Source organism: Hippocampus bargibanti, linkage group LG03 (assembly GCF_051943395.1).
Source record: "Hippocampus bargibanti isolate YZ-2025 linkage group LG03, ASM5194339v1, whole genome shotgun sequence".
In the NCBI taxonomy this organism is placed as follows: Eukaryota; Metazoa; Chordata; class Actinopteri; order Syngnathiformes; family Syngnathidae; genus Hippocampus; species Hippocampus bargibanti.
This window is the reverse complement of record NC_142736.1, coordinates 12,730,995-12,743,883: the sequence shown is the minus strand read 5'-3', so window position 1 is coordinate 12,743,883 and position 12,889 is coordinate 12,730,995. Positions and strand designations below refer to the sequence as shown.

Sequence of the window (12,889 nt, the reverse complement as noted above, 5' to 3'; positions counted from 1 at the left end):
TGCCCGACTTCTTCCTCGTCCCACCTTCTTCATCTCTGCCTCCTCTTATCTTTTCCACTTCAGCAAGGCGTAGCGATCCCACCTTCTTAATGCAGGGCGAACCGATCCCACCACTGCCACCAATTGTTATGCGGCGAGACAACAAGCAGGTGGAAAGATGATAAAAGTTCACTCAGCCAGATCCAGGAATGATATTTTGAGTTTTCTTTATTTGAAGTCGTGGTGGATATCAGTTTTCGGCAGACCACAGGTAACACTGCTCTCCAGGCTGTCCTTTCTCTCTCGTCTTCCTCCTCTGAGTAACTTCCTCTATGAGTAACTTCCTCAGTCTGGTTTTAAAGGTGGTTCACCTGAGCTTCCGGCCAATTAGGGCCCTGCGGCAATTCGCCATTCCCAGGTGGTTGCAATCACCTTCTCAGAGACAATTAGTGGTCGCCCGACTCTACTGTTTTGGATGGGGAGAAATGCGCACCTTTCTCCCATCCAAAATCCAGAAAACATGAAATTATTTAACATTTCTTTTGGCATCATGACAGCGACTATGTTGCAATGCTTACGGGCAGGTGCTAACAAGGCGGCACAGTCCACAGGCTGGCTTTCTCATCAGGTACATGGGCCAACCATACGCAGCCAGAGCAAAGAGCATGTAGTAGCATACATCCTTATACATGCCCATTTCAGTCTGGGAGAGAAGGACACACATACATATGTAAGCCACAATACCCAAGCAAATAAAAATATCACAGACAAGTACCAAGTGAATAAATCTGGGGAAAAAAACGTTTTATATATCTCAGTTTTTTTAGGAGTGGTCTAGCCCGACCAAATACATTCTCAGAAAGACAACTATGTTTGTTTTAGTATAATAATTAAGGAACCATTTTGGATTGCATCCTTGTTTAAGATTTCACTCTCTTTTTGAATGTAACCAGTGAAAGTCAATTCATCACTTGGAAAAAATGCATGCCAAGTAAATTTGAGCATCAGAAGCGTAACAGCGGAGCTGTTGATTCACTCGTGGCTTTTGGACAAAACTCGACAAAAGATAAAATACATAATCCCACTGGATACTGTGTAAGAACATGTGATTAGTTCAACATTGACTAGTGCCACAATGTCTCAGTGTCACTCACACTTGTATCATTAAAAAGATGGTATAATGTCTGCAACACAGCACTTTCAACATAAAGGAGCAAGGACTGTGACTCTGCTGTGTTCAGACTCGGGTCGCGGTACGTGATATTTTGTCTATGTTAGACCTCGGATATTACATCAGAAGTCATCAAATTGCTGAGTTGTCTGAAACATTTGACATTGGTTCCTTTCACATAGGATAGTGAAAAAGGGGGAAAATGTCAAGGTTGTTCCATTAATGGACAGTGTAAATGAAAATAGGTTTTGAGCTTTGGCTTGATCTATTCATCATATACATCGTAAAGGACTCACCGAGTTCTTAAGGTCAAGATATCTAGTGTTCCGAGTGACAGGGATTCCGGACAGGAAGGCCAAAATGTTGTTGTTGCCCTGTGAAGGGAGGAAAAACAAAACGCTTAACAATCTTGTTTCAAATGAACATTGACAGCTTGGAAAAGTAACTCTTTATTTTCTCGTTTGCCAATGTGTCTGTTGCATGATCCATTTACATACAGACTTACTACATGATGAGCAGAATTTGGCGGCTCAGTGATGAAATGCTGTTTCCAGTTGTGAAAATACAATGTTTTTTATTTTTTTTTAACAGTGTTTATGAGTTGATGATCACACATCAAAAATGCAGACCTTTCGTCTTAAAAGTAACATATTCATCAAAAATTTAATACCTGGTCCAAGATAGATGATCGTTTAGACCTCTGTGTCTGACGGAGGAGTACCAAGCCAGCAATTATATCACTTGGCACAATGTCCAGGTCTCTGAAGAACTCTGCAAAAAGGCTTGCCACCTCTGAATATGCATCCTGCAGAGGACAGCGGCAGATGACAAACTTAACGGACATTGTGTGTGTATGCGTGCGTGCGTGTGTGTGTGTGTGCACGCGCAGGGGTGGGGGTTAGCCTTGGTTTCTCACAGTTTATTGTGTCTTGAACATGGTTAAATATATAAATGGAGCCTATCCGAGTCATCTTTGTGCAGTAGGCAGGGTACACCCTGAACCGTTTGCCAGTCAATTGAAGGGCACACAGAGATGAACAACAATTTGCGCTCACACACACACTCACATCTAGGGAAAACGCGGATTGTTCAATCAGCCTGCAATGTAGGTTTTTGGAATGTGGGAGGAAACCAGAGTACCCAGAGAAATCCCACACAGGCACGGGGAGAACATGCAAACTCCACACAGGGCGGCCATAGTGGGTATTGAATCCACAACTTTTGCCCTGTGACGACGATGCAATAACCACTGGACCTCATTGCATTTCATTTGTAACCTTGAAACAAGGTATAGCATGACCTCATATTATATTATGTTGCATATTATATAGCATATTTCAAAAGCAGTTCAGTTTCAGGAAGATGAATTAAGGTGGCTCACTGATTGTGTGTCCTGGGCTCTTGTGCAACACATAAAGAATTTCAGTCTTCTGCTCCAGCTGCTGGCCTGGCCTTCTTCAAGTCTGTGTCTAGATGTGCAGGAAATGTGTTATTCAGGAAAAAAATTACCATCATTCATGTGTTCATTGGTGTACCCCCAAATTTTTTTTGTACCTTAATGTGTATGTTGTAAGGTTTCGTTGACGCCGGCGAGTTGCTTTCAGTTTGACAAACGTCCGACCAGTAGGATCAAAAGTGCACATAAGCGTAATGCAGACGCTGAATATCACTAGCCAGTTGCATGCAACAATCCCTAAAACACAATAGAACAATAATTACATTTCAAACTAAACTAGAATTGCACAGTTGTGGAGGAGCATGATTTGCAAATTTCCCCATTGTGGGACAAATAAAGGTTTTCTGATTCTGATTTATATCACCGGGCACTTTATGAATTGTCATTCATTCAAGTGGAAAGAAACACAAATCAAATACAGTTGAGTTATCAACTTCAGGTGTATAACAGCTGTTCACAATCCCCCAAAAATCCTGAATGTTAGAATTAAAACAGTTCATGGTTTTTGGGGTTGTCCAAACGTGTTTATGCACTTGCATGAAACATTTTTAAAATCATAAGATATACGTTTATGACTGCAGCAGATGGTAAATGACTCTACATAGTATTCATTGCTGTGATAACACCATTTTAACATTCTGATTTACCTAAAGCCTGTGTTTGACTCACCCAAAGCTAGGTTTTTGGCCGTCACATCAGAGCATGGTTGGTAATACTGAACAAGCCAGGCAATACCAACAACTGCATACACAAGCTCAACTAGAAGAATGGCTGGAAAAAAAGGTTCAGGAGGATAATCAATATGAGAAAAAAAAGCATTACTTCCCCATTTTTCTTGAATTCTTGAAACCGAAACTATACCACAGAACCAGAAAGTAAATAAATCATGTACAAATACATAATTGATTAAAAGTGAGGCGGCAGCTTACCTAGTCGGATATAGATGACGTATTGCACAGCCTCCCTGGGCTGTGTGTACAGGATGCTACCTCTCATACTTAACCACATGATGGCACTCTCACAGATAAGACAGCTGACTAAGATGCCCATGTACCCTCGGCCATGGTCCACCAGTGTTATAGAACAGGACTGGTCAGAGCCATAGGGAAGGCCGAATAAAACCACGGAGAGAACTACCAGCCTGAACATAACAACACAGTAAAATCGTGAAGTGTAGAAGGAACACCGTGTCAGAAGAAAAAAAACATAATAATTACAAGACTGGAATTGTGGAATTTTTTTCCCGCATTGCAGTGTTATTTTGCAAATCAATGACTTCACCGGAGGAGCAACTTTCTTTGTGGCTGCTTTTCTTTTGTAGGTTAATCTCAAAGACATGAAGCACAGGTTTTTATTAGACAATAAAATATGACAATTTGTTGAATAAATCAGTTGTGTTTTTTTATGGAGTCAACTTCATTTATTTCTTAAATTCAATATATTTTTTCTTGACTTGTTTTTGTCCTTGCAGACCTGTCCTTGCCATTGTATTATCATTCAGGTTTGAATCTGTCCATGTACAGTATGTATCCTTTTCCCGTTGTTATCAATCTGTCATCTATCATCCTCCCGTGTGCTCTAACAGCCACCAGTCACTGCGGCTCTGTGCTGGCAGGACTAATTGACAATCCTACAATTTCTTTTCATATGCGACGACGGACAGAGTGCAACACAACTTTTAACTGTTTGCTCAGTTTGATTCTCCGTTTTGCTAGTTAGTATGTGTATTTATGAGGCGCAAAGTCCACATTTTGACCTGCAAACAGCAAAACAGAACACTAGAACAGCAAAAGTAAAAACACTCATTTTTAAGTGACTCACCAGATGCAGTGTAACAAAAACAGAAAGAGGGCAGGTAGCACCAGGTCATCACTGCCGACTGACCAGCGCCGCCGAAACATCACCATGCCAGGCATCACTGCCCTGTGGGGGGAGAGGGGTGGAAGAAATACAAGTTTGCAGTCTTGCTTATGAGAAGAGGGAAAATTAATACATAACTGAAAATGAATTTTACATCACACTTTCCAAATATATAATATTTTATGGCCATCAGATTTTTGCATATCTTTTATTTTTATTTATTTTAAGTTTGACCGAGTAAGTCTTTCACAATGTAGATTTTACCATTTGTTGTAATCAATAGGAAAAGCCTAATGTGTTAGAAAAAATGGTTGGCAGATTCCGAATCAATAAAGAATATTAATTGAGAAAACTTGAATAGCTGATTGAAAAAAAATGGAAACATTTGTCGACCGGTAATACCATTTAGGTGGGTTTATGTCACACTTAGTTTGTTGAATGTGTGTCTTAATTGTCACATTAATTTTAAGTTGCGTGTTGTCAACATGAAACTGTGAAGGTGCCTTGTGTGTGAAACATTGACATCATGGTTAGTTGCTTTGAATACTGTTTTAGCAACGCAGGTAAGGTGACCACGACCTGGTGTCTCACCAGTGCATGTGTGTGCCTTTTCTTGACCGACATGAACGGCCTGCTTTCTGCTGTGTTTTGAACGAGTGCCCATTACTTTGAGTGACACTAAAACGCCACAAAATCAATCGTGATTGGCAACATTTCATTATTTTTTCATCTCTTATGTGCCAAATGTAGCCACAAGGGGGCACAAGCCAGTGTCTTATTGTGCCGGTCCCAAGCCCGGATAAATACGGAGGGAGGGTTGTGTCAGGAAGGGCATCCGACGTTAAAAAAAAAATGCCAAAACAAATATGCGAATCAAACCTCTGAGGACAACTCATATTAGAGGCCAGACTGAGATGGTTTGAACATGTCCAGAGGAGAGAGAGTGACTATATCGGGAGAAGGATGCTGAGCCTTGAACTGCCAGGCAGGAGACCGAGAGGGAGACCGAAGAGGAGGTTTATGGATGTGGTCAAAGAGGACATGAAGGTAGCTGGTGTGAGAGAAGAGGATGCACAAAACCGGGTTAGATGGAGGACATTGATTCGCTGTGGTGACCCCTGAAGGGAAAAGCCGAAAGGAAAAGATGTGCCAACTAGTGTTGAACAGTATAATGACAACTTAAAACTAATGGTCTGGTAGGGGGAGAAAAGGTTATGCTTCAATTACCTAACATTGTAAAGAAATGGTGTTGATTTGGGGTAGAAAAATCAGAACAAACACAATGGAAGGTCAAAGGTTTTGATTTTAGAAGGTATCATGTTATAAAAAAAGATTCCTGAACATCACCCTAATCATTTTCTTGTTGAAAAGCACAGCACAGTTTGTTGGAGTTGCCTCTGGGCTGAAACAAACTGAAATGGCAAAGCCACAAGCGGTGGAGGGAGGGAAGAAAGGAGCCACAGAGATGCTGATGCAGGCCTAATGATGCAGACACCGGCTGATCTAGCCTTTATGGGTAGTGACTCCAGAATATCTTAAGAAATGTACTTTGTGAAAGCCAACAAAACCTATCATGCCTATTTGTTTTACAATGAATATAAAGCCTTAGATTGATTATTCCATCTCTCCCAATGATTTGTCAGTCTTAAGAGAGCACCAGCACCCGGTTTGTACCAAACATAAATAGCACCTTAATCACAGTTATTAATAGTCTTTCATCTCCATTGTCGCAAATATTAAGTGTCATATGGTTCATTTCAATGGCTTACACCACAAGGGTCAAAGTCAAGGCCCGGGGGGCAAATCCCGCCCGCCACATCACTTTTTTCGGCCTGCGAAAGCAAATCAAACTTGTGAAATTCCATTATGCTTGCTAAAATCCTAACCAAAATGTCATATTTTTGGATGTGAACCACAATGACAGTCATTATTCTTGACTTCAGATTTGAAAACTAGTTCATAACGGCAGGGCCGGCTCTACCCAATTTGGTGCCCTAGGCGAGATTACATCCCGGCGCCCCCAATACAATTCAATGACAACAGCCAAGAGGGACTGGCGGCGCCCCTCCAGCAGATGGCGCCCTAGGCGACCACCTATATCGCCTATGCCAGGAGCCGGCAAAAAATTACTTTGACACCCCAGGCTTCCACAAACTCACACCGGCACCGATTTATAATTGCATTTTATTTATTGTATTCTATTTGTGATTGTATTTTATTTATATTAGTACCTATGCTTGTCTGTGACTGTAGAGTGTCCTTGAGAGCTTTGAAAGGTGCTTCAAATAAAATGTATTATTATTATTATTATTATTATTATTATTATTATTATTATTATAAGGATGTGTCAGGAAGAGCATCTGACGTAAAAGCTTGGCCAAAACAAACGTGATTCAATCCTCTGAAGATGGAGGACATTGATTCGCTGTGGCGACCCCTGAAGGGAACAGCCAAAAGTTAAAGAAGATTGTTATTTTTTTCTTTATCCAACAAAATACGTCAGATAGCATTTGTCAACGAAGCTGACATTAAGGTATTAATCAATGATAATGTTATGTCTTCATTTGGGAAGTGGTTTGATTTATTTACGGCTCCTCTCCCCAACGCTTCTGAGAAAGTTTTGTGTGTTTAATATGAAGCGAGGGGGCCAGTAAAGAAGCACTCAATCTTAAATGGGTAAGACCAATCATTTTCTTAGATTGGTGCTGGGAGTGCAGGCACAAGCAGGAATGCTCAGCCATGGATAATTGGGGTGGAGGAGATCTCGACTGTGGGGATTTTTGGTGCGCAATTAGCATTTGAACACAGAGAATGCCTTAAGAAAGTTGATTTTGTATGATATAACCCAGTTAAGCCTTTGGGTAATATAACATGTCATTGAATATTTAACTTTTTGACATCAGAACATCTACAATAAAAGATAAAATTGATTTGCTGGCGTATATGCCAGTGTTTACAGAATAAATAGAAAGCCCACATTATTGATATATTGGCAGGTATTAACGTCTGCTATTCTACTGCATTTTGTCAATACATTTATGAATGAACATTTCTCATTGGATGACTGTGTTGCAAGCATAACACGTTGTCACTGTAAAGCTATGTTATTTTCTTCCATTTCTTGATAAGAAAAACTGGTCTTGCTCATACCAGAGGACCAGACAGACTTGATTCGTGAAAAAAAAAGAAATGAGCCGATACCCAACACAAAAACTCCCTGAGATACTGAGACCCAAACTTAATTCAAATTAATAAGTGACCAGACAGTTACGATGATTAATGGTGCTTCACAAAGCCAATAAATATTGAATAGTCAGACAAACGGCAAATACATAAAACTCAAAGGCTGATAGAGGGTAGAGCATGCCTACAACCACAGTCAACAGAATAAAAAAAACACACACACACACACACACACACATACACATACACATACGCACACGCACACGCACACGCACACGCACACGCACACGCACACGCACACACACACACACACACACACACACACACACACACACACACACACACACACACACACACACACGATGTAAGGTGAGTTGACCTGATCAAAAGGAGAGGGGTGAATGACTTGGGGGAGAGGAGTATTTGGCAATGTCTATACTGCATGTGTTACTTGCACATCAAGACACACTGTTAGGACCAGTGAAATTGACCATCTTGGGAACATGGACTCGAGGAGTGAAAATAAAAATTATGCTTTTATGTCATCATTTTATAGCTGCTGACTTTGTTTTCAGCGGTCTAGGCAGCCGAAGAACATTAGTCGGTCCCCATGGTGTAATGTTCTTGCACCATCCACGGTCATTGTGGTAATTGACGCATGAGGTGAGCAAGCGTTGGGACCAACCTCCCACCACCACCACAAATGCAGCATTTTTTAACAGTGTTACCAATGCATGTCAAATGTGACATTTTAGTCTTCATCCTTTTATCCCTAACTCGAAGTAACTTCTTACACTTTCTGCCATAATCATTTTAAGACAAATCTAATAAACCGTAGTCTTACCTGTGTGTGGGTATAACAACAAGCTGGTCCATTCTATGGGCTATAGGAAAGTTATTGTTTGAGGGGCTATCCTCAGCTGGCATTATTTATTTAATCACACACAGTCCTGTAATTGCAAATCACATAAGAGGATATGTAATAAAAGTTACCACAATAGCTTGACATAATACGATAATCACATGCAGTTAGGTTAATCGTTTTTTTTTTCATATGGCTCTAAAATTAATCTTTATCTGTCAGCAGGGCACAAAATATCAACATCCTGTTGAAAGGAATTTCAGTAATATATACGTATGTATTTGTAACAAACTAACCACCAAATGAATTCAACCTGCTACAACTGTGACAGGTCGCCATAAAAGGCACACTACTTTAATCTCATCACAATCAATTGAACTACACAAGCATAGAGAGGCTCTGGTCCATTACTAATTATAGTTTTCATCAGAGGAGAGCTATTCAGCCCTGACCTCTGGGTGAAGATGGGGGTCGAGGGGGGCAGAAGAATAATATTCATAGTGGTATGTCTCAAGAAAACTAAGGGTATTTAGGTGTTCAAGGGCTTTCACATCTGCCATTTTGAATTTGACTAAGGGACCAGATGTTGCCCGGTTCAAGTACTGTTCTAGGTCAAAGCGACGGATAACCTAAGAGGGGCCAGTCTCATTCAGAAGCCATGCCATTTTATCAGGAGACAAAAAAGCACACGGCCACTACACGGGTACTACTGTTACTCGAATATTTTATTATGGTAAGGGAGGTTTCATTAGCAAAGACCCGCTTAGGAAATAATTGTGTTTCTTTACTGTACTTGAAACGAAGCTGCTTTTGCATGGTTTATGCCATGCTAAACTTGAACCCTGAGATTTAAAAAACTATATTAAATCTGACATACACTTACTTTCTCAGGAACAATGCTGCCTGGGTTAGTATCATCTGAGTCGTGGATTATCAAAAGGGCATGCACACATTTTGTGAAAAGACGTATACAATCCTGCACGTGATCACTGCCTTTGTGCAACATGGTGTATGGAATGGACGTGTGCCAGGCCCTGAACCCTACCACATGACCCAACAACAATGGCAGGGCTCCCAGTCTGTCTTTCTAGCTTTCCCTTTGACATGTACATTGAAGCAAACAGCAAAAGCAAAGGTGCATGTTATTTCTCTGTTCGAGAAAGTTCAAATTATGCACATCGATTAAAAGGTTACAATTGTTCAGTAGTAAAGTCTGCAATTTAAATCAGTGAAATTACTTAATACATATCACAATATCAAACTTAATAGCAGCTCTGATATAAGCCACACAATGTCACCATACCAGGGCAGCCCAATTGACAAACAGTCGGTTGATCTGGGATGACTTGCAGCTGGTGTTCTTCCCCACCACTGTAACTTTGCAATAAACCAAGCTGTAGCACAAAGGCCTCCTCGGCTCTTACTCTCTATCATTTCTCCTCTCGCAATTGCTCAAGTAACAGAGGCAAAAGAAAACATTTTGTTTGTCATGCAAACACATCCACTCTTCAGAGACCGTACGAACTGGTTGGACAACAAGTAGATGAAAAACCTTATCGCTTAACTGGGGAAAGATAAATGCCGAGTCAACCTGATAAATTATGTCGCTGCTGTTCCGCAAATACAAATAATCTGAGGAGACTGTAGGCTTTCCTTACTTTTTCTGCATAGAAAAACAACATTCTGGTTTTCAATTTTGAACAAATTTGAGATACAAATAATCTAACTTTGTTCTTCCTTTGTGTTAGACTTGGACCCGAGTCAGTTCAAACTTGGAAATTATCAAAAAGAAAAAGGACTAAAAAAACAAACTGGGTGGAAAAGATGATAATAATCGACTATAGTTGTTAGATGGATGGATGGATGGATGGATGGATGGATGGATGGATGGATGGATGGATGGGTGTTGCTTGGGTGGATGTGTGGAGGGACGGATTGGGTGGGGCTTGGGTGGGTGGGTGGTCTAAGATGTATGGATGGCTGTACCTACCAACAAACAGAGGTGACAAATAAAAAAATCCAACTGCGATGTTGTGTTCAATTTAAGAATTGATCAACATATTCAGATGAAATATTGTTGAAAGAGGCATGAGCCTTGTTTTTAATCATTAGTGTTCTAACATGCAATGTCAGAAGCCGGAATACAAATGTAAAAGTCACATCTCCATGTGTGCACTGACGTCATAGAGAATGTCGAGCTCGAGTGGTGAGGCTGCACTGAACGGGCATGACGGGTCACAATGCAGTTTCCAATTTCAATCTCCTCTATGTTCACTTTCATCTCGGGTTGAGTGAGGCGAGAAAATGACAACACTTTAAGAGTCCCTTCAGCTTTTGTCAATTTCACATCCACTTCTGGCTGTTTCTAATCAGCCTGTCTCTCCACAACCCATCACAAGACAGCAGCATGCTGTCCATCCAAAGGAAACCCTCCCTCTCCAAACTGCAATCTTCTCCACTCCTCCCTCCCATTCTTCACTTGTTCCTGTCCTAATGCTCTCTCCTTCTCCTTCCTACCCACACACTCATTGACTATTCATATTTTAGAGGACATTTGTGAGCATGGACACAAGTGACTGCATCGGCACCATTTTCGGCACAGAAGAAACCTAAATGTTCTCTTCTCCCCTCGCTCTTCCTTATCTAACTAAGCTGAATTTTGGTTTTGGTTTACCACTGCTCATCTTTTTTTAGACTGAAAGCCATGTGCCACTCACTCCTACTCTCCCTCTGCCTCTTTCTCCATCTTTTTCTCCCAGTGCCACCCACTCAATCCTTTTCACCTCCTTCCTCTCCATTTTCTCGTGTTTCAGGCGATGCATTCGTGTTTCGTATGTGCCTGCTTGTGTATCCGGATGCTTGCCAAAGCTGGGGTGCAAATGTGAACTGCCAACCTGTCTGTCGTGGTCAACCACGAACCATGGGAAATCATGTGTATCTGGTTAGATACTGAAAATGTGCCGACACAACGGCTGTAGCCACGGACCTTTTTTACATTGAACATCAAAAGCAAACATAACATTAAATATAATGTCATTGTAAAGGAGTCAATAAGACTTTCTGCAAGGGTTATTGGGCAGGGTGGGATCGCACACCTGCACCTCACATGCAGAGAACAACACTGGACCAATTCTCGTACCACAGAGCTCTAGTCATGTAGTCAGTGTTACTTACAGCGTAAAGCGTGGCAATATTCTAACCTTTAATGCATGGTAATGAAAACACATCCTTAAGAGATACTAACCACTTAATTGAGCCAGTGGATCCACAATTAAAAAACAAACATAAGCCCCAAGGAGGAAGTTTAATGTCAATTTCCATCATGTTAACCAATCAAAAAAACTCTCAATTTGCAAATTTCCCTATTGTGGGACGAATAAAGGTTTTCTGATTCTGATTCTGAATGTGTCCGGAATGTGATCAATAACATAATTTATCTATGATTCTAAAAATAGGAACAGATCTCACTGTACAATTATTAAATATAGCAAGTTCTACATTTCTTTTACAACCAATAACAGACAATAAAACTTAAGGGAGTAACATATCATAGTTTTAATAACAGTGCCGTCAGGTATTTGAAATCTTTTAGCGGACTAAACCACTTAACTGCAAATGTCTAGGGATTTCGGGAAGATTAAGTCATTGCTACTTTTCGCGTACCAACTCAAATATTAAACTGTTGTAAATCTTCAGAATTTCCAAGGCCTGCAATAAATCCTCCCTCTGTATTCCCGGATTACTTTCAATACATTTGTTGAGTTTCTGTTAAAATACCAATGCAAAATAGTAAGAATGTGATATTTCTTTTAAAAATACAAATATACAATTAGAATCCACCGAATGCCGCAACAATTACTTTTTTGTGCCCTTTTCATTTGGGTACCAACCACAGTGGCACAACCTACATGTAGAGCTACACACAGTACAGTACAAAAAAAATCAGTTCTCCCTTTTAGGGCACTTGTGATGCTTAAAAGGAATGTTGAAAAAAAATTAGCCAGAATATCCCACAAAACCCATTTACAAATTAATGGAAAGGATACACGTACAATTACTCCTTTTCAAAAGTCATCAGGGTGGAACAAAGCAAACAGTTGCATTGGTATAACAAAATAAAGAGGTAGTGAATAGGCACTGTTTTTCCAAAAGACAAACTTATTTGTTGAGTCACAGTGTATGTCTGTTATCCTTAAGGATTAAAGACTGTGGCGACAGCATTGACCAAAGCGTACACACACTATTCAGACCTATAGTAAATGGCACGGATAGCCTGAGACCATCAATTTGCTCAACAATTGACACTTTGGTTCTTCATGTGTTCATAGTACATACAGCATTTGAAATGATGAATTTGAATTTACACATTTTTTTCGTC

The 12,889-nt window shown here is 40.4% G+C and overlaps 1 protein-coding gene across 6 annotated transcripts in view; it reads right to left on the bottom strand.

The window, feature by feature from the left end:
* Positions 1 to 12,889, bottom strand: part of dagla (diacylglycerol lipase, alpha) — a 34,706-nt gene that overhangs the window by 18,042 nt on the left and 3,775 nt on the right. For 4 of the 6 annotated variants that reach the window (XM_088992018.1, XM_088992020.1, XM_088992021.1 and 1 more), the window contains exons 2-9: positions 4,428 to 4,529; positions 3,536 to 3,747; positions 3,276 to 3,377; positions 2,705 to 2,843; positions 2,532 to 2,619; positions 1,821 to 1,955; positions 1,447 to 1,524; positions 558 to 682 (exon numbers count right to left, since the gene is read on the bottom strand). In XM_088992018.1, coding sequence (XP_088848144.1) covers positions 558 to 682; positions 1,447 to 1,524; positions 1,821 to 1,955; positions 2,532 to 2,619; positions 2,705 to 2,843; positions 3,276 to 3,377; positions 3,536 to 3,747; positions 4,428 to 4,522 — 974 coding nt within the window. In that variant the 5' untranslated portion in view covers positions 4,523 to 4,529. Of the gene's footprint in view, positions 1 to 557; positions 683 to 1,446; positions 1,525 to 1,820; positions 1,956 to 2,531; positions 2,620 to 2,704; positions 2,844 to 3,275; positions 3,378 to 3,535; positions 3,748 to 4,427; positions 4,530 to 9,814; positions 9,945 to 12,889 lie in introns of those variants that run through there. The other 2 variants (XM_088992019.1, XM_088992024.1) reach the window with 1 other exon arrangement.